This window comes from Nannospalax galili, unplaced genomic scaffold (assembly GCF_000622305.1).
Source record: "Nannospalax galili isolate Female #2095 unplaced genomic scaffold, S.galili_v1.0 scaffold397, whole genome shotgun sequence".
In the NCBI taxonomy this organism is placed as follows: domain Eukaryota; kingdom Metazoa; phylum Chordata; class Mammalia; order Rodentia; family Spalacidae; genus Nannospalax; species Nannospalax galili.
Window position 1 is genome coordinate 4,685,142 of NW_008341879.1, and position 20,412 is coordinate 4,705,553.

Below are 20,412 nucleotides of genomic sequence, written 5' to 3' on the forward strand. Positions count from 1 at the left end.
TGTTTTCATGGCTTGTCCCTTGTATTTTATTCAGATTTTCTGTTCACTGTTATCTCCTAAGGGAAGCATTCTTTAAAAAGCATCCCTTAACTTAATCCAATTAGTACCCTCTCCTCAAATTCTCTATCCCATTATCCAGCCTTGTGTTCATAACTCATAGCAACATTTAATATATTCATATACAATTTACTTGGTTGACTGCCTCCCTCACTATAATCATTGATCATTTTTTGGCACAGAGAGGGTAAGTAATAAGTATTTTTGAGTCTTGCTGAACCAATAAATATAGGTAAGACAAGTATTTACCAGATCTTTTGGTGATAGGGAATGGTAAAAAGCTACCTGAGTTTTTGAAACTGGATTGAGTCAAGTACACAAAAGAAAATTTAAAAGTTGTCCAATAATCAATCTTGTATAACCTGGTAAGAATTCACTAACAGGGAGAGCAGCCCGAAAGACATTATTTTAGTGATTTTGCCAGCAAGGTCCTGGGAATACATGGATTTGAATGAATGAATGTTCTTCCAAGCATTAATTCCTCTCTACTTCCTACTATGGGAGGAATGTGACCAACTGCCTCACAGTCCTGCTGCCATCTCCCCCTTCCATGATGTAAAGCCAAAATAAGCCCTTTCTTAAGTTGCTTCCTGTCAGATATTTGAACATGATAGTAGAAAGGTAACTAATATAGAAAATCAGCACCAAGAAGTTGTTTTGACAAAGCTAACTATGTGGTTCATTGGCCTTTGAAGTTGGTTTGAGGGAGGAATATAGAATAGTTGGGAGTTGAGGGCTTGAGGCACCCTATGCTGTAATCAGAACTTAATGGGCCTATTTTGGTGGGAATTTAGAAGCCAAGACACTGATAGGAACATGGAAAGTAGAGGCCATAGCTCATGAGGTTTTGAAGGAGATCAAGGACTGTTGGGAACTAGAACAGAGTCCATTTACATTATATTCGGGCAAAGAATCTGGCTTCATTCTGCCTCTGTCTTGAGCAATTGAATGAGGCTGAATTCAAAAGCAATGGAGTAATTTGATCGGCAGAGGAAATTTCAAGGCAATATAGCATTCAGGACACAGTACAGTTACTGCTCAGAGCTATTATCCAGGTCCACAGTGAGACAGAGCAGCAAGTAAAGGAGAAAGTTATAAAAACTGTGCAGTTTGGTAAGGAAGAGTGACAAGAGTTCAAAGTTGTGAACAAGGAGGCTGGAGTACAGGGAAAGCCACTATACTTATTAAAAAATTAGAACCAGGGGCTGGAAAGATGGCTCAGCAGTTACAAGTACTGGCTGAGCCCCGCTATGGCAGCAAACAATTGTCTGTAACTCCAGTTCCACTGATTCACATGCTGCCTTCTGGTCTCCACGGGCACTGTACACATACAGGCAAATTCCCACATGCAGACAAAACACTCCAAGTAAAAATACATAAAAACACATAAAGAAAATTAAATAAGAAATTAGACCTGAAGAAAAGAGAGGGAAAGGGAGAGACAGAATTCTCATGTTCTGCACTGGAATAATAGGAAAGATGCTTTGGGGGCAACACCCCACCCACTGAAGGCTTCATCTTATAGCAATGTACATGTATTTCAAAGGAGAGAATCTGAACCAAGAATGCCACTTAATGAATTCAGTGTTCAAAATGGCCATCTATGGAAGTGTTTCCCAGGGTCATCTTCAAGGCACACAAAGGCTGTAATCAAAGGAAGTCAGGGTACATCTTGGCTGGCAGAACTAGACACCATCATCCACTGGTTTTGCAAGCATGAAAGATGTAAAAGTGAGGGGGTCATGAAGACTTTCACCAAGGTTCCAGAAAGCCACTAAGACCAGGCAACATGTGGCAGGAGGCCTTGCGAGGCCACTGCATGAAGCAAATGTAGGGAAGATAAACCCTACATTGCAATGTAGATTCCAGGATATGGAGGTGCCAGCACTATGGCACATCCACTGAGAAACCCTGCAGGCATAGAGTGGCCCAAGAAACAATTTACATTTGCTGCTACAGCAGAGCTGGAATGGGAGGGCTTCTCAAAGCTGCTGGAGCCAAGAAGATTCCACCAGGAGCCCAAGATACCAGATATGTAGCTGCAGGGTTTATTGTTTGCCCTCGATTTTGGTCTCCCCTTGGCTCAGACTTTCCTCCCTTTCCTCCATTGTAGAGTGGGAATGTTTATTCTATACCACTGTATAGAATGTAACTTATGGGGCTGGAGAGATGGCTCAGCTGCTAAGAACACTGGTTGTTCTTGCAGAAGACCCAGGTTCGAATCCCAGTACCCACATGGCAGCTAACAACTGTCCGTAACTCCAGTCCTAGGGGATCCAACAGACTCTTCTGACCTCCACAGGCATTGCACGACACAGGTACACTTACCTACATGCAGGCAATACATGCATACACATAAAATAAAAATAAATAAATTTTTTTTAAATGTAACTTATTCTTTTATCTCATAGAGGCTCACATAGTTAAAGGACTGCCTTGAATCTCAGAAAAAACTCAAGGACCTGTGTGTGTGTGTGTGTGTGTGCGCGCGCGCATGTACTTATTGGTGTGGGTATGTGCACAAGTACCTTCAGGTACATATACACAGATGCAGGCCAGGGGTTGATATCGGGTGTCTTCCTCAGTCTCTTCCCACTTTACTCTTTGAGACAGGGTCCCTCACTGAACCTACAACTTGAATATTCAGCTAGACTAGCTAGCCAATGAGCTCCAGGGATGCTCCTGTCTCCACACAACAGCGTCTCATTCCCCCAATGCTGGGGTTTATAGACACACACCATGGCACCTTTTATATGGATGCTGAGGATCAAACTTAGATCCTTATGTATTCAAGGCAAACACTTTGCCAACTAAATCATCTTCCCAGCCCCTGAGATTTGGACTTTTGAACAGTGTTGGACACTGAAATTAGAATGAGAACCATTTACATTATGGGCTGGTTATAAGCCTCTGGAGTAAAAGGCCAAAATGTTATGATATAAAGTGATATATTTAAGCATCAGGTTGAAGAGATAGACTTGTGATAGCTAATCCTAATTATCAACTTGGTGAGGTTTAGAAACCATAGAATAAACACCTTTGGGTGTGTCTATGGGGCATTACCAGAAGTTTAACAGAGGAAGAAAGACCCATCCTGAATATGAGTGGCAACATCCCACGGCCTTAAGCCCATGACTAAATAGACCAAGCAAGGGAGCTGAACACCAGCATTCATCCCTCTCTTCCTGACTGTGGACGCCACCCATTCTGCTCCACCTACACACTCCTAAACATGGATAGGATCCTTCCCAGATAAAAATATGGTTTCTGCTGTGTAAGGAAAGTTGATGTCTGTAATTTCAATTGGACATTCAATGTGTGTTTGGGGTACTCATAACCATCAGAACTCCTTTATAACATACAAGGCTCTGGTCAATGGGCTGGCACTGACATTGATGGAGCAAATGCCACCAAGGCAATGGCAGTGAACTATACTAGTAACAGTCAGTCCCCCTGTGACCACAAACTTGCATTAAGAAAATAAAGTTGATTTAAGAATGTCCTTGACAAAGAACTGCAGATGGCTCAATGGCTGCTCTTGTAGAGGATTCAGGTTGGGTTTCCAACACCCATATCACAGCTGACAACCATCCATAACTCCAGTTCCTGGGATACAATGCCACATACATGCAGGCAAAACGCTCATACACATAAAATAAAAACAAATCAAATTTTTTCAAAAAGAATATCCTTGGCAAACAGTTAAAAAATTATTTTTATTATTTCTCATCCTTTTAGTCTTCTGTGTGCAGAAAGCAGCAGCAATGTGGAGCGTTGCTGCTGCGCACAGACGCACTAAGGCCAGGACCAGGAAGGGCGCTGCTGGGGCTGCTGGGGCTGCCTTTCTTCAAGGAACACTACTTTTATTTGAAAGAATGACTGAAAAGACAAACCAAAGCAATTCATGGCTCAGGTACTAGGTAGACATTTTCTTGAAATATATAAAAAATACAAATAAAAACAAAGTGAACTTGTCACTTCAAGGAAGGTAACTGACACTGTTTATTTACAATATGGAAATAATGAGCTTTCGGTTTAAAAAATTAAACAAACAAGCAAACAAACAAACAAAAACCCCAGAATTCTGCAAACAACCATGGGCTTCACAAATTCCCAGTCTTTGTTTTAGTTTTGTGAAACAGAGTCTCCCCATGTAGCCCAGACTGTCCTTATCTGCCTCAGCCTCCTGAGTATTCTGGCAAATTCCCAGTCTTTAAGACTTTTCTAAGCTGGTGGTGATAGAAATGACTGGGGGGGGGGGGGGTGATAAGGTACACACAATTTATAAGACCAATATAATTCAATGAACCAATATTTTCAAAATGATGTTATTAGATGACAGACTCAGGCCTGGTTTTAAAAAGTTCCTCAGAGCGGGAAGTAGAGACCTACGTGTTCTAATCGACGGAATATAAACCTGTAATTGATACAGCTTTAGTCCCCATACTCCCACTGATACTAGGAGTCCAGCTGACTCAACCACTTGTGGAGTTTTGGAGTATCTATAATTATCTGAAAAGGTATTAAAACATTCCTCCTTTTGACAACTGACAATTATATCTGTGTGTGAAGGCTGGAAACTTTCACATGTTTCAGCCCAAACAAGAATGAAGTTGCAGACACAAGATCCAGCTGCCTTGTAACAAACGGGACTTAATCACTAGCAAAAATATTAAACAATGTCCCTTTTCTATCTAGATCTTTTGTTGGCAAACACTTTATTTTTTAAATGTGTTACTTGTGTTAATGTAATGGTTTATTTTTATGTGAATTAATGATTTTTTAAAAATTTTTCCTAGTTTTAATTTCTGTCATAGAATAACAAATCAACCATGAAAACCCACAAAAGCTCTTTGGGAATCCTTCAATATTTAAGATCATAAGGATCCTGAAACTAAAATATCTGAGAACTGTTGCTTTAAACAAAACCCAGGTGTAAAGCGATGACATCTGTCTCCTGGGCTTGATGACTGGGAAGAGCCACACAGCCATCTCAGTAACAGAAAAACTGAAAGTTTTGCTTATTCTCATATCATGCTTCATTATCAGAAAAGCCTGATTGCTCTACTTGTCGAAAGAGAATAGTTCAAAACACTCCTATCAGAGCTTTGCCTTGGAGTCTAATCTTCAAATACAGTAAGTCAACCTACTTTCTGGGTCTTGTTACTACCAATTCATCTTACTGAACTACACTGCTTAGCCATCCCACTTAACAATTCACGAAAAACTGAAATTTTCCACCAAGATGGACAGGGGTGCTACAAATGCTCTGAAATTCTTTCCTGCTCCACCAGTGCTGGCTGTGCACCACAGCAGCTCTTTCCAGCCTCTGGCACATGTAAAAATCTGACCAGCTTCCTCGAACACTGGCAGCTGGGGTATCATTGTTTAGAAGACCTGCGGATGGCTCTGGTGTGCAGGAGACATTAGCAAGCACTATTAGAGAAATCCATACCCATTCTCTTTGGTCTGCAAACCAGGATAAATGGAGAACCCTGAAGATCCTCCCAGAGGCAGACACACTTTCCACTTTCCCAACTACCACCTAAGCCTCTTCCCTTGCTCCTGTTCGCCGCTCCCTCCTCCCCATAACTACTTCTCCTCACCAAGATGTCCCCAGTATCTAAAACTCATGGTCCCGAAGTATTAAAAACCTCAGTTTCGCTAATCTGTAAAGAGGGTTCCCTTGGCAGCCAAGCACAGTTTATAGTAAGAAATATCCAAGTAGGCAGTACCTTATGTCATGACGCAGCAAAAGCTGTTTACGTGAGCTAGCTGCCTGTCCTCCAGAGGGGCACATGAAAATTAAGTCGAAATTTGAAATTTTTTAAATTCTTTTTTTTTTAATTTTATTATTTTTGTTTTATGTGTATACATGTACTGCCTCATGTAGCTACTAAGTGCACCCGTGTCATGCAATGCCCGTGGAGGTCAGAAGAGGATGTTGGATTCCCTGGGACTGGAGTTATGGACAGTTGTTAGCTGCCATGTGGATGCTAGGATTTGAATCTAGGTCTTCTGCAAGAACCACCAGTGTTCTTAAGCGCTGAGCCATCTCTCCAGCCCTGAAAATTCTTTTAACAGACAATAAAGCTTGAAGATATTTGCTCTACCAACTATGTCTCTAGGCCTGAGCTAATACAGGTTGGGGTCATCACCATACATGTGTTTAAATTGTTAAAATTAAATTTAACACTTGAACTTCAATCCTTCTAGCCCACTACCAAGTGCTGCCTAAAACAGCGACAGGCCGCCATTTTGGAGTTTTGGAGTTTTGATAAAATAAAGAACTAGAACGTCCTCAAAGGAAACCCTAGATTTATCCCACTAGTGGTCCATGCCTCAATGCCAGCAGCAAGGTGAGTACAAATGTCAGGAACTCGACTTTCACAATACTGTCAGCATCTCTTTCCCAAAGGTTCCTCTCTCCAGCAATGAGATACTAAATTGGTGTTTGAGAATTTCTAAAAAAAATTGAGTCGAGCTCCACACAACATAAAATCAAGCATTTTGAAATGAGTATCAGTAGCATATTATATGTTCACAAAAAGTTAAGACTCTTGATGACCCAGAGAATTTGTTAAATTACTTCCTGTTGATTGAAGTCCTATCTATGACCTAATTAAAAGACTAATAATCTAGGGTATATGATTCAAGATGTGAAATGTAATTTACTTCACTTTACATGTTTTATATTAAGCATGTGACTAAGACTTTTTTAGGATTAGTAACATTTAAAAATATCACTTATACATTAAGAGACTTTCACATTTCTCAAAATAATATACTGTACTTAATAACTGATTAATACACTGCTAAAGTATTAATAAAATTTTTTTGCTATCCAAAAATAACAAAATGAGTTGGGCCATCATTACAACATACAGTTGATTATATCCCATCACCATCCAGCATGGACCAGATAGTTTAAAATGGAGAGGGGAAAAAAAAAAAAAAAACAACCTAGGAACACAAAACATACTAGCTATATATAAAACAACTAAAGTTTTTAATTTGTTAAAAGTTCTCTCTTTTCTAGCTTTAACTGTGACCTATATCTTCCTTTCTGATAATCTAAATAATTTGTTTTGTTATATTCAGAAGTCACTAGACACAGGATATTAATTAACAACTAAATAAAATGATCCTTTCAGGTCCTCTGTGTTATTCCTCTCCATTTCAACGGCTCAATAGCCACGAATGACTAGCAGTCACCAAACTCCAGATAGTAAATAAAGGCCACCTTCATCAGAGTTGGCGTGGTGGCACACACCTTTAATCACAGCACTTGGGAGGTAGATGCAGGCCAGGCAGATCTCTGTGAGTTTGAGGTCAGCCTGGTCTACATACTGAGTTCCAGGCCAGCCAGGTGAGGCCCTGTCTCAAACAAACAAACAAACAAACAAACAAACAAAAAGATCATCTTCATCAGAACACTGACAGGACTAGGTTATACATTTTCTGCAGAAATTCATTACTAGCATGACTTCTCTCTTTAACAACTTGGAAAACCTTAGATACTTCCTGACAAATTTCAGTTCACAATATTACTTAGAAGCTTTTTCTTTTCCTGAACTTTGAATTCAATAAAGTATGTAACAGCCTGGACTGCAATCATTCTATAATATTTTTAAAATATAAAGGTAATATTTCATTTTATACAGAGATTATGTACAGATTACAGTTTAATAAATCAACATATGCAATGTACAGGATTTTCATAAACACCTATATTTGATAAATAACAGATAATAGGATTTCCAATTTACTTTTTTCTAATCTCATTGTATTAAAAATACTTAAAATGTATAATGACACTATAAAAATACATTAAATATTTTTTAGCCACATCACATAAAGTTTGGAGACAATAAACAAAAGAGCTTTTTTCGCCTTACACATTAATTGGGGCAAAACTGTAAATGCACTCCTTCCTGAAAAACACAATCCTGTGCCCCAGGCTCAATTCTAACATGTCTACCTTTCCCAGCTCTGAAGTTCTGTGGCTCTGAAGAGTAAACTGTCAAAAGTGGCAACGGTGTTAGGGGTTGGATAAAAATCTGTGTCCAAAAATGAAATTTCACATGTTCAGAAAACATGGATTGCCCTGTTGGCATTTTTTTAAACTTAGCTACTATACTAACTGCAATCTCTTCATCATCTTCATACTTATCTCAAAGCATATGAAGTTACTTTTTAAGGAAAAAGATTAGGATAAAGTAACATTAAAAGATCTCAAGTCAGATGGCTTTCACTGAGTTCCCAAGTATTCCTTCACTGCTACTAGAAAGAAGCCCATTCACTAAACAAAAGCAGAATGTCATCTTCGGGTTTTGAGAAGACACAGGAAGGCACTGCAAACAACAAAAGAGTGAAGGAGATCACTGGATTGAAGGTCAACATCTGTAAGTTTACATTTATACTTAAAGAGTTGGTACTATTGAACTATATATATACCTACATACTGCCCTACATAGAGTTCAGTGGGTTAACTTACTGAATGCTGGAGGAAATACCAGCAAAGGTCCCTGGAAATATGAAATGGGATGTCAACTTAACCTGTCACTTGATGTTTTTAAAAACAAAGGGGTGGCTTTCACCTTCAGTGAAATTGAAGAAATTACACATGAGAAAGAAACTAGTATTTTACATACATTATCACGTTTCCTAGAGTAAATAGTAAAGAAATACGTTAAACATGATGGTAAATTTCCCAACCCCCTTCAATAAAAACATCATGAATTTTTGTCTGCCTTATAAAAAAAAAAAAATCTGAGGATTCTTAAAGCATGGGTGATGTCCTGGTTTAGAGAATAAAGCATTGATACTTTAAGCTCAAAGAGTAGAAATGAAAAAAGAAAGCATTCCAAGAGCTCATTTCTACACCACAGTAGCAGTAGCTATAATAAAAGTATTTAACATTTATTGAGCACTTACCACATACCACAAGCTGTGCTAAAAACTTTACAGCCATTATCTCATTTAATTCTCATAATAATCCTGTGCAGTTGGTACATTTATTATCCTCAAGAAACTAAGGTTTAGTGAAATTAAGCAAGCATACTAAATGACTTAAAAACTGGAAGAGCCAAAGGAAAACAAAGCTCTCCATGCACAGGAAACCCAGTCTTCACAGCTCTGCAACCCTGAGCCCACCATCAACCTGTGCCAAGGGTGAGGGACAGAGGCTAAAGGCATCACCCAGTTCAAGGCCACTATACAAAATTACGGGTGAGGTGACACAGGAACCCCTAAATGAAAGGAGGAAGTGGACATCTCTTCCCACGTCTATTCTTGGAATTTTATTCTTGAATTCATATTTAATGTAGGATACACTTTAGCATCTAATAGCTCAAGACTTCTGTGTGGGAAGCTTATTAAAACCAATTTGTAATTTTGAAACATTTTTATTTTTTGAATAGTCTCTTTTTGGCCTTCATTTTCTTTGTTTTTCTTCACCAATCATGCTCTAGCTTAGGGACTTTTATTTATATGTGAATAGCGGGTTTTAGTAAAAACTAAAGCTGTAAACTTTAAAGCTTGATTCTAAGGACAAATCTTCCAAAATTAAACTCTGAAAATATTTCCTCATTGAGCTAAATCTTCTATCATTTCCAAGAAAAGGGGACACCCTATTCAATCAGAGGTCAAAATGGGTATACCAAGCACAGGAGGTCTACAGCATGTTATCTGCTCTGAAGACGGTGGTCTGCCCCATTGTTCGCATGAACATATGTAGGGAAAAGGTGAAATAGCTGATGGAGGTGAAACAGTACTTGGTACCTTACTAAACCATCAAACATTTTCCCTAAAGAACTCTGATTTACCTCCCTCAAGGAAATGTCCCTGCAGTGTGTAAGCAGTCAAAAGCAGAGTGTAAGCGAAGTCAGCATATCCTTATTTATTATTGCTCAGCTCCTTTCTCCCTGTGGTTACTTACAAATCACTATAGATTTACAGTTGGAACCGCAGGGTACAGACAGGGGCATTGAGATGTCAAGAGCAAGGTACATGCTCTTAGTTCCCACCATCCACTTCTGGTGAGCCCCAAAGTACCAACTAAAGTTTTGTTATTGTTCAAACAGACTAATTTTCAAAGGTGTTTGTACAATGGATAGTGAAAACAAACATATGATAGCTACGAATAATCCCACAATTTATGCTTTTTTAAGTTAAAAAGAATATAGAGGGGGCTAAAGACATGACTCAGTGGCTAAGAGCACTGGATACTCCTCTGGAGGATCCGGATTTGGTTCCCAGCATCCATATCAGACACCTGACAACTGCCTGTAACCCCAACCCTATTATGACCTCTTTGGGTACCTGCATACATGTAGCATACACACACAGACATACACATATATAAAAATTAAAATAAGTCTTTAAAAAATAAAAAAGAATTTTCATGCTATAAGAATTAATCAAGAAACCTGACCTAAAAATTGAACTTTAATTTCAACTATCCCTGTATTCAATAAGAATTTTAAGTCTACACACTGTCCCTTCATTGATTAGTAAGCTAATGATCTAAAGTTCACTGCTTAGTGGCTAGCAGGTAAATACACTCTGCAACCTCCTAATCTCATTTGCTGAGCCAAGGCTGCAAGAAGGCTGGGAAACCAAAGGAAGAAGGGCAGAATTCCTGTGCTAAGGTGCAAACTAGCTGCCCAGGTTATCAGAAGACAGGCAGGACACAAGTTCTGATCCCCACATGGGAACTGCCTTAGATACTTGTCCCTGAGAAAGCCTCAGAGGGTTTTCCAACAGTCCTCCTTGCACCACCATCACATCCTCCAACTCTTTACACCCTATGCTCCACATGCACAAAACAGAAAAACTGGTAATTAAAAACTCTTACTTATACCTTAAAGTAACATATAGTTATGGGTAAAGTCTTGGGAGTCTCCTGAAATCTATGGTGCTGGATTATTTACAGTAAAACACACAGAAAGGTGTAGAGAACAGGTCAAGTACACACGAAAGCTCAGAAATAATATGCTCTTCATCAAGGAGCATCAAAGGGTTCATTTCCTTCAAATAACTGCCTGAGTCTTTCATTCAAATATTAAACAAGAGGTAAGGAAGCTTCTTGCAGCCAGCCTTGTCTGGCCTTCACTTTCATTCTACAGACGATGGCCCAGGAAGAAAACCAGATGGTGACCCTTTGTATCTTTGTTGACTTTATAAAATGTCAGTTTCTTGGCACTTACCAGTTTCCCTTAACCACCAATCCTTAGTGCTGTGCCTTACTTAACCCTAGAAGGTACTCCTGTATTTTTTTTTTCTGAACTGTATGAGGAAAGACCTAAAATGAGACCACTTTTGCTGCTATGCTGTCATCTACTAAAGTGGTAAAGTGGCTCAGGCCTATAATCTCAACACTCTGAAGCAGAAGATAGAAGATCATACATTTCAGGCTAGCCCGGGCTACACATCGAGTTCAAAGTCTGGCTACATAACAAGACCTTGTCTCAAAAATATTTTTTAAAATGGATATTCAGATCTAAAGAGATGGCTCAGTGTTAAAAACTGGCTTCTCTTGCAGAGGACCTGGGTTCAATTCCCTGCACCCACATGGCAGTTCCCATGGGAATCTGATGCCCTCTTCTGACCTCCATGGACATTGCACAACCTGGTGCGCTTATATACATGGAGACAATACACTCATACATGCAAAAAGAAAAGAAAATAATAAATAAAATATTTTTAAAATAAGAGACAAACTATATTCTTATTCTCTATAAGACTTTCGATAGTCACAGAAAAACTGTACTTTTTTATAAAATAGAAACCATCTAAAAGCCACAGGTCTCTCAGAGTCATTTACACTTTCAAACTGTGGGGCTTTAACTCTATACTTAGCACTTTCCATTTTAACTTACTAAAATTCTAACCTTTGAGGTAAATCAAGTCTGCTGAGGAGAAAATGTAGGGAAATTGCTCATGAAGCTGCAGCATATACAAATTCAGGTAGTCAGAAGAAGTCCTTTGGAGCCTTCGTGAAAGACACTAGGCTGCCGCAAGCAAATGAAGGAAAAGGCAAGCAGGGGGCTTTACCAAAGGTTCATGAAGACATAAGCACATCATCAGTATGTGGAAAGAGTGCTCTTTCCTACAGAGGGCCAGGAAGTTGAAATAGAAGCCTGGTTTCTGCAGGTGTGTCCATGTAGAATGGTCCTAAATGCCATTTATGTAAAAAGCTGCCTTTTCTTCACAGATACCTTATTTTCTCATCTTCCTCAGGCAACTTTGAAGGCGTGAAAGTAATGTAGGCAGTGTTCATAGATGTGCATGATTTCCACTAAAAAGGCTTTGCTTTCCTATGTCCAATTACAACTGCATGTACAGTGGCTGAGATGTACGGCCATCTTTTCCCATGTATTGATTCAACAGCTACCAATTAGTCTATCAAAGTCTGGACTTACAGGACTAGATTTTCCAGGAAAAGGTTTTCCAGAAAAGCTTTTTAAAAATGTTCATAAGTGGTTAAGCTGACTGCTCTTGCAGAGGACCCAGGTTCGATTCCCAGCACCCACATGGTGGCTATAAACCATCCTTAACTCCAGTTCCAGGGAAATCCAAAGCCCTCTTCTGACCTCCGCGACATTGCACAACACGAGTGCACTCACATACATGCAGGCAATACACTCATACACAAAATAAAAACAATATATAAAATATTTTTTAATGTTCATAAGATGTCACAGAAAGAGAATTTTATCCAAAATGTACCACTGATTCTTCTAAAGCTTTTATTTCTATAAATCACATGTGGAAAAAATGACACAGGGACGTTATTACCCGTTCATTATCTGGATCTTAGCTTCTCCTTTATGATGGATGTGTTTCAGGACCAAATTAAAGAAAGGGACATAAATGCACTTAACCTAAGAATACAATGTTTCAAATCCTAAATTCCACAAGAACTTTCCATCTAAGAATATAACCCAGGTACTGGGATATCTGGGGGCACTATACAGCATAAGTTATTCAGCAACCTAGGACTTTCCTGTAACGTCAGGGAAATCCACCTACCCAGTGTCTCTCAGACACGAAATGAACAGAATGCTGACCTGGTTTTGCTTTCACGTTGTTGTTCTTCATGTGCAGTGCTCAGATGACCATTCCTGGCCTCAGCCTCTTCTACTCTCTTCACACTCCTTGGTGCTACAGTGTCCCCTGTGCTACGTCCACTCTGAAAGCCTCCCAGGAACACAGGCCCAAAGTGTGCAGCTCTGCCATCCATACCTCAGTCCTACCTGCATTCCAGTATATGAGACATGCAGGGCTGACAGGGCTCTGGGCTCTTTGTGCTCGCAGACTTCTAAGTCTTAAACTGTTTCCCTCCCTCTTTACCCATCTCCTCCTTTCAGCTCAGACTAACCTTCCACATCTCAATAAGGCTGTGCTCCCCCCACACCCCAGGCTCATTCCCTCCAAGGATGGGTACTTTTCATGGCATATCCTCATTTGGCCCCTCTTCCCCAACAGCCAAACTGTTTCTGGTCCTTCAACCAGAGGCCTATAGAGTACCTCCATTATTTGATAAACGTTCCCCAAAATCAAAGAAAGAAAGTCAAACCATTATAACAATGTTTGACATGGAAACTGGTGAGATTACCTTTTTTTAAAATATTTTATTTAATGTGTGTGAGTGTATTGCCTGCATGTATGTGAGTGCGCCCATGTTGTGTAATGCCACGGAGGTCAGAAGAGGGCGTCGGATTCCCCTGGAACTGGAGTTAAGGATGGTTTGTAGCCACCATGTGGGTGCTGGGAATCGAACCCGGGTCCTCTGCAAGAGCAGTCAGTGCTCTTAACTGCTGAGCCATCTCTCCAGCCCCATGAGATTACCTTTTAAACTTGGCAGCAGACAATTCTGAACACTTGCTACCTGAGACTGTATTATTTTGTGGTCCTCACTGTGCACTTAAATGATGTTATTGCTAATCTCAACGTGCCTCCAGCCAGGAAGGTACAGAAAGAAACCCTATTTAGACACAATGGAATCAAGGCCCTATGTCTAAGGAAGCTGCCCAAGGTCAGGGGTTATGAATTAATGGCACTTCTACCCAAAGCTCAGACTCCAAAGCCTGCACTTTCCTTCATGCAACAACTTCAAGCAGTATTGTTGGGGTTCCTGGAAGCTCTGTGAAGTCAGAACTACATTTATATGTTACTGACACATTTTTTGCTTTCTCTCTATCCAAATGGGTAGTGAACTTTTCCAGGATCATACCTGCACAAAGACCCAGGGTCTTGAACAGGCAAAGTATCTGTTCTACCACTGAGCTACCTCCCCTGCAAGTCCTTTGTCTATTATTTTTAAAAGATTAAGGAAACTTTCAAACTGAGTTTGATTTTTTTACTTTTTAAAAATATTTTATTATTTTTATTTCATGTGTATGCGTGTATTGCCTGCATGTAGGTAAGTGCACCCGTGTCGTGCAATGCCCGAGGAGGACAGAAGGGGCTGTCGGATCCCCTGGAACTGGAGTTACACATCTCATACCCTCACCCAGGACTGCAGACCCTGAAGGTCACCCCAGGACTCCATGTCACCTCACACCCACTGCCAGCCTCAAGGATGACCCAGGGTCCTCTGATCTGCCCTGAGCTCAGGTAGTCCTCTTCCCTGGCCCCAGGGGCCCTTGGCCTTGGCTGACCTCTGGTGGACTCCCTACCACCCAGCATGCCCATCTCCTCCCTCACCCCCTCTGCTCTTTGCAATATGGTCTGTCTCCACTGCTCCCAGCTCCTTAAAGCCTTGGCACTGGGGATGCTGACTGAGCCCACTGGACCCTGCTGGTGTCCTGAAGGGAACCTGGGGGTCTTCTGGGACAGCCCATCACAATAACCGGGGAGTATAGGCTTCTAGCCCCTACTTACTTCCAGATGTCAGTCCACTCTGTGGCCATAGGAGATGCATGAGCCATGAAGGAGGGCCTCATCATCACTGTAAATACACACAACGGCTCCAATGTGAGCATTCGAGGACACTCCTCCTCAAGACTGGGTGTCCCCGAGGTGGCCACACTCAACTCTCTCTGCCTATGCATTCTTGCCTACCCCAGAGCCTTCTTACACACAGCTATCCCTGCTAAGTCCTTTCTCTTCTAGGTCTGAGTTCTGGGGTTTTGACCTGGGGTGAAGTCTCCCCAAACAAGCCTGCTTCTCCCAGCCTTCCACAGCACTGCTCAGCTCTCTGCCGGACAGGTCACTTTGGTTTTTTTTTTTTTTTTTTTTTTTTTTTTTTTTTTTTTTTTTTTTTTTTTTACTTTTCTTTTAATGAGTTTGATTTTTCTAAGACAATACATATCAATACACATAGCCCACAGAAATATAAATTCTGTGGGGCTCCCCAGGAGTTCCTATGGACGTGCAGGAATCTGGAAGATCTTTAGAACCACCATTTGAGCTACTAAAAAATAAACATAAGGTACAGGGTCTCCTTTCTCAATAAATCTTACCAAAATATCAAGTCTGGGGCTTCCATTAATGAGTATGTCCAGGCAACGAAATGTAGTTTTGTACGTTTTGATTCAATGAATCTTTCTGCTTTTATGCTTTACTTTGTTAATTCTCTGATATAAAAGTAATCTCTAGAGACATTTAAGTGTTACATAATTAGACAGGATCTAGTCACAGTCCATGAAACATTTAAAGAGGCTACCTTGTTTTTTAAAAGTAAAAACTCAGGAAGAGTCAACAAGCTTATATACTTCAGTTATCAAATTACATGCTTATTTCACACTAATGTAATAATTTTCCTACTACCCAGCATAAATCTTGAACTACTACCCTATCATATGTGAAATATAGTATGGATTGGTAGGTCTAAATTAGGAAGACATACTTGCTAGGGCCTAGTGTGAGTCATTGAGAGAGAGATTTTAGACTGCTTGTGAACACGTGAATGAGCCACACAATCAACCTCCTCGAACCTGCCATCGTGGAGGGCACGCTGCACAAACCAAATTCACTATTTTGTTACTTAGGCTGTACTTCATAATATTTCACCTGTTTCCTTAAAATAAAATTAATTCTACCTTTCATCTACAGGTACAGTAACTATTATAAAACAAGGTCATAAACTACAACCTAGAAAAGAACTAAACGTGCTTGGAATGTAATCGTAGTGGCCTTTGGGATGGGTGCTATTTTTCCTGTTTTACTCAAATATCAGGTCCAGAGAGATTAAATCACTTGCCCCATATTACCAAGCCACTTAGGGGAGAGCAGAGATTTAAATACTTTTCTAACTTTATTTTCTTTCAAAACAACAGAGGGTTTCAAAATCTGAAGAGGATATAAAAAGCACAAATACAAACATGAATACCAAGAGAAATACAAACATATCTGCACCTGCACTGAAAAACACCTCCAATGTCCTTGTCTACATTTCCAAAGTTCTCAGTTTGTCCATTAAGGGATCTCCCACACTCTAGTATAGGGATTGGTCTCCTGCTCCACAGCCAGAGTCACTAACATCCTCTGAAATGCCTCTGGAGGTATCTTTGTCTTAAATCTGGGACAGCTGGAGAGCAGCAATTCCTGTCCTGGAATGGATTACAGTCATTTTCCAGGGCATCCCTGCAAACTGTGCTCACCTTCTGCTGCTAGACTGAGAAATCAGAACCCACTACTGTGAATGAAGATCCCTTTAGTAAGAAACTTTCCAGGGACTAAGACTACTTTCTAAAAATTGTTACATCCATTTCTGTCCAAGAGGGTACCCAGGCTGGCAGGTCTCCGGACCTCAGTGCTAAGTCTGACGCCAGCTCACGCACAGTCTCCCTGGGACTTCGGCTCTAATGGCACCTGTGCAGTTGGTTGTCTCCTCACTGCTTTCCCATCCTCTGAGGACCCTGGAGGAAATAGCAAGGACAGGTACCAGATACCTCTCCAGGCAGCTCTCTTGCTCTATCTCCCTCACTCCCTCCCTCCCTATCCTCCCTGCCTCCCTCTCTCTCTCAGCCTATTCTGTCTCCATGTACTGGGCAGTGCTTTTTGGTGCCTCTGGGGCTCTCCTGAAATACCCAGTGCACCAAACCACTGAATGCAGCTTTCTCAAACCCCAGTTAGTACTGAGCAAGCAGGAGCCTTCCTGACTTCCTCCACTCTAGCAGCCAGGGGAGAGTAAGGCTTCAGCTCCCCTCTGCTGAATGCCTGTACTGAATCTGATACCGAGTAGTCTGGTTTCCTGACCAGGCCCTTTACTTCCATACAGCTTCAACCCCTTCTGCTCCCACCACCCAATCACTCATCCAAACTGTCCTTGCAGCCCTGGACAACTACTTCCCACTTCATCTTTTTCTCCCCCATCTGTCCTGTGGATGGTGTAATTGCCACCACTAACTCATTGAAGTCCAGTTCCTTAAAAAAGAACACAAAATCCTAGCCACCTCTCCCTGATTAAATCTTCCAACTTAAAGCCCACTTCTCCTTGCAGCAGGCTCAACTCCAGGAACTTTTGTTTGGGGAATCACCAAAACCACCTGAAATCACTTTCCAGACAACTTTACTAGGGTGAATTCTAGTGGCATTTCAATCACTCCTCACAGGTATTTCCTCTTCCAGGACCCTGCCATATAATCATTCATGATCTTTTAATCTGTTTTATATTTTCACATATAGGCCATGACTCCCCAAATTGATTAAGTCCATCAGGAACAAACACTAAGCCCTACAGCTCTAAAATTACCTACTGTGCCCCCATGGAGAGCTACAGTCCTAGTGATGAATATGCACTCGGAATCTCAGAATAATCTGCTCACAGGAACACTGCCCCCCCTCTCCCCAACTCAGACAAGGTCTCACTGCCACATCTGCCCTGTACATGAACACTGTCTTTCATGAGTCAAAGCCAGGAACACCAAAGTTTACAATGAAAAAAAATGTCTTTGTAACATAAATTGGGAAGGCTAACAAAAATCTCAATTTACAAGAACAGACTCTTTCAGTGTTGGTTATTCAAATCTCAAACCAAATCATATAAATTACCACTTGCTGTGAATTGCTACAGCTTACAATTTAAATTCACACACTTAATGGCTGGTAAATTATTACAGAAATACTATTTCACAATTTCCCACTGAAAATAAACAAAAGGAGAGACAAAAGATACTACCGCAAATATACAAGTTTGCTGGAAGCCAAGTTTCGGTGTATTTTTAAAGCAGAGGAAGGGAATGGAAAGGGAAGGGGAGAAAGGGAGGAAGAAAAAGAAGGGACAAGCTTCAACTACAAATCTGCACCTTTAGCACCTAGTACATATGCCTAAGGCACGGGGACCTAAGAATTCTTGAATGAATGAACCAGTGAGTGAATAAAGGCAATAATGGTGTGGGGGGGGTATTCTGAGGCAACCTACAAGATAAAAAGGTATTCCTGATGAAACTGTTTTCATGATGTTGAAAGGCTAATTTTATCAGACAAGTTAATTAACCACGTTAAATTTCACACCGCAGTGAGGCAGGCTCTGCATCTCCTTACCTGATGCACAGGCACTTTCTGTGGGGTATTCTGGGGTGATGGGTGGAGTTGTGCCCAAGGCTGGTGATGAGGGTGTGGAGGTGAAGACTGGTGCAAGCCTGGGTGGGGCTGTAGTGGAGGACAGGTTGGCAACTGCTGAAAAGACGGCTGCTGACCAGGATGCTGTTGGCCAGGCATCAGTCGTTCCTGGATTGCTTGTGGATCAGCCAGACCAACACCAGGACAACCATTTGGTCTCATGTGCCCGGTCAACTCCCTTGGTGCCGAGGACATGCCCATAAACGGACGAGACTGCTGCATGTTTCTGGGGCCCATATTCCTCTGTCCAATTCCCATGGCACCAGGGGGCTGGTGAGACGGCTGAGGGTGGGGCATATTTGGATAACTGCCAACTTCCATTGGCATCCCAGCACTTCCGGGCCTGACTTGCGGAGGAGGTGTGCCTGCTGGGTTACTCATTGCTTTCATGGGTGACATGGGAGGTGGAGAGGCATAAGTTCCCTGAGGCTGTGAAGGATGCATAGTTTGTGTGTTCATTTGGTTAAGTGAGCCGCTGGGGTGGATGGGCTGCTGGTGCATTAGTGCTTGACCACTGTTTGACGGGAATCCTACAGCATTGGGGTATCTTGGTACAGACTGATTCATTGGAGTATTATTTGTAAGGCCTAAATTTTGATTCATCCCTGTATTGTTAACTAATCCCTGATTTAGGTTACTGTAAGGATATCGAGAATACTGCCCTGAGTTGTTTATAGTAGGAGAGGGGACTGTCTGGCTCCGAGAACTAAAGTTAAGGGTTTGTGGCCTAACAGCCCCTTGTTGAGGAGGATTTGGGGAGAACCTAGGACTGTGGGCAACGGATTCTCCGTGGAGAGCAGTAGAGGGGTGGTGATGGAACTGCTGCACTGAGTGACGCAAGGAAGGTGCCATGCTGGGGCTCTGCTGGGGCATGTGGGACAAGTGGCCGGGTCCTGAGGTGGCAATGAAAGGATTTCCCTGATTGAGGCCCTCTTGACCTTGGGAAAACTGGCTCATCCTCTGCTGTGGCTGACCATGCTGCTGCATGGAAAAATCCCCACGTGCCATATAGCTGCTCATCTGCTGCATGTGCTGAGGGTGGCCCTGTGTGGGTGGCCCTGATGGAGCTGGCTGTGGAGGCTGAGGCTGTGGCTGCTGCTGCTGGTAGGGGGCTCGTATCTGGTCTGGTACCTGAACAGCCCGAGGACCCCACATGGAGCCACTGTCCACAAAAGATTGCCCATGCCTTTCATTCTGCATGCCAGGATAGACTCCCATCTGACCGCCACCACTGCCACCGTGAGGCACCTGGGGAACAGGAGGGGTATGGTACTGCGAGTGTGGAGACGCCAGTCCATTCCCAGGGGCATTGCTCATCATTCTGTTAGGCTGATCCATCAGATGCATCTTTTGTTGTTCATATTGATTATAGTGATCAAAATGGGTCAACTTGGTTTGATTTTGATTTGTGGAGGGATGATGAAGGGATGGCTGTAAAGAGGCAAAGCCTTGGTCTATTGGCATCTGCTGACCCATAGGATTCACTGGGTTTTCAGGGTAGCCACACTCTCCAAGGCCTTCTAGGCCTTCACTGAAGATATTCCCATCCTCACCAAAAAGACTCATCATTCCTGGATCTGCCATCTTCTTCCAACACACGGCTCCTCCAAACTACAGCTTGGGAGCTTGTCTGTGCTTCACTTCACTGAGGTGTTTGTCCTCAAAGCCTATAATCCTTAACTAATCTTCTTCATGTCATTCTATATTTCTTTAATTCTCTTGGACCCTGCAGAGTCAGGCAAAGTCTGGATACAGGTCCTAGAAGAGAGTGGGGGGGGGGGG

At 41.7% G+C, this 20,412-nt stretch overlaps 1 protein-coding gene across 4 annotated transcripts in view; it reads right to left on the reverse strand.

Moving 5' to 3' along the window:
* The window catches only part of Chd7 (chromodomain helicase DNA binding protein 7), a 202,010-nt gene that overhangs the window by 127,257 nt on the left and 54,341 nt on the right, over window positions 1-20,412 (reverse strand). For 3 of the 4 annotated variants that reach the window (XM_029565635.1, XM_017799225.2, XM_008837591.2), the window contains exon 2: window positions 18,553-20,388. In XM_029565635.1, coding sequence (XP_029421495.1) covers window positions 18,553-20,214 — 1,662 coding nt within the window. In that variant the 5' untranslated portion in view covers window positions 20,215-20,388. Of the gene's footprint in view, window positions 1-18,552; window positions 20,390-20,412 lie in introns of those variants that run through there. The other variant, XM_029565636.1, reaches the window with a different exon arrangement.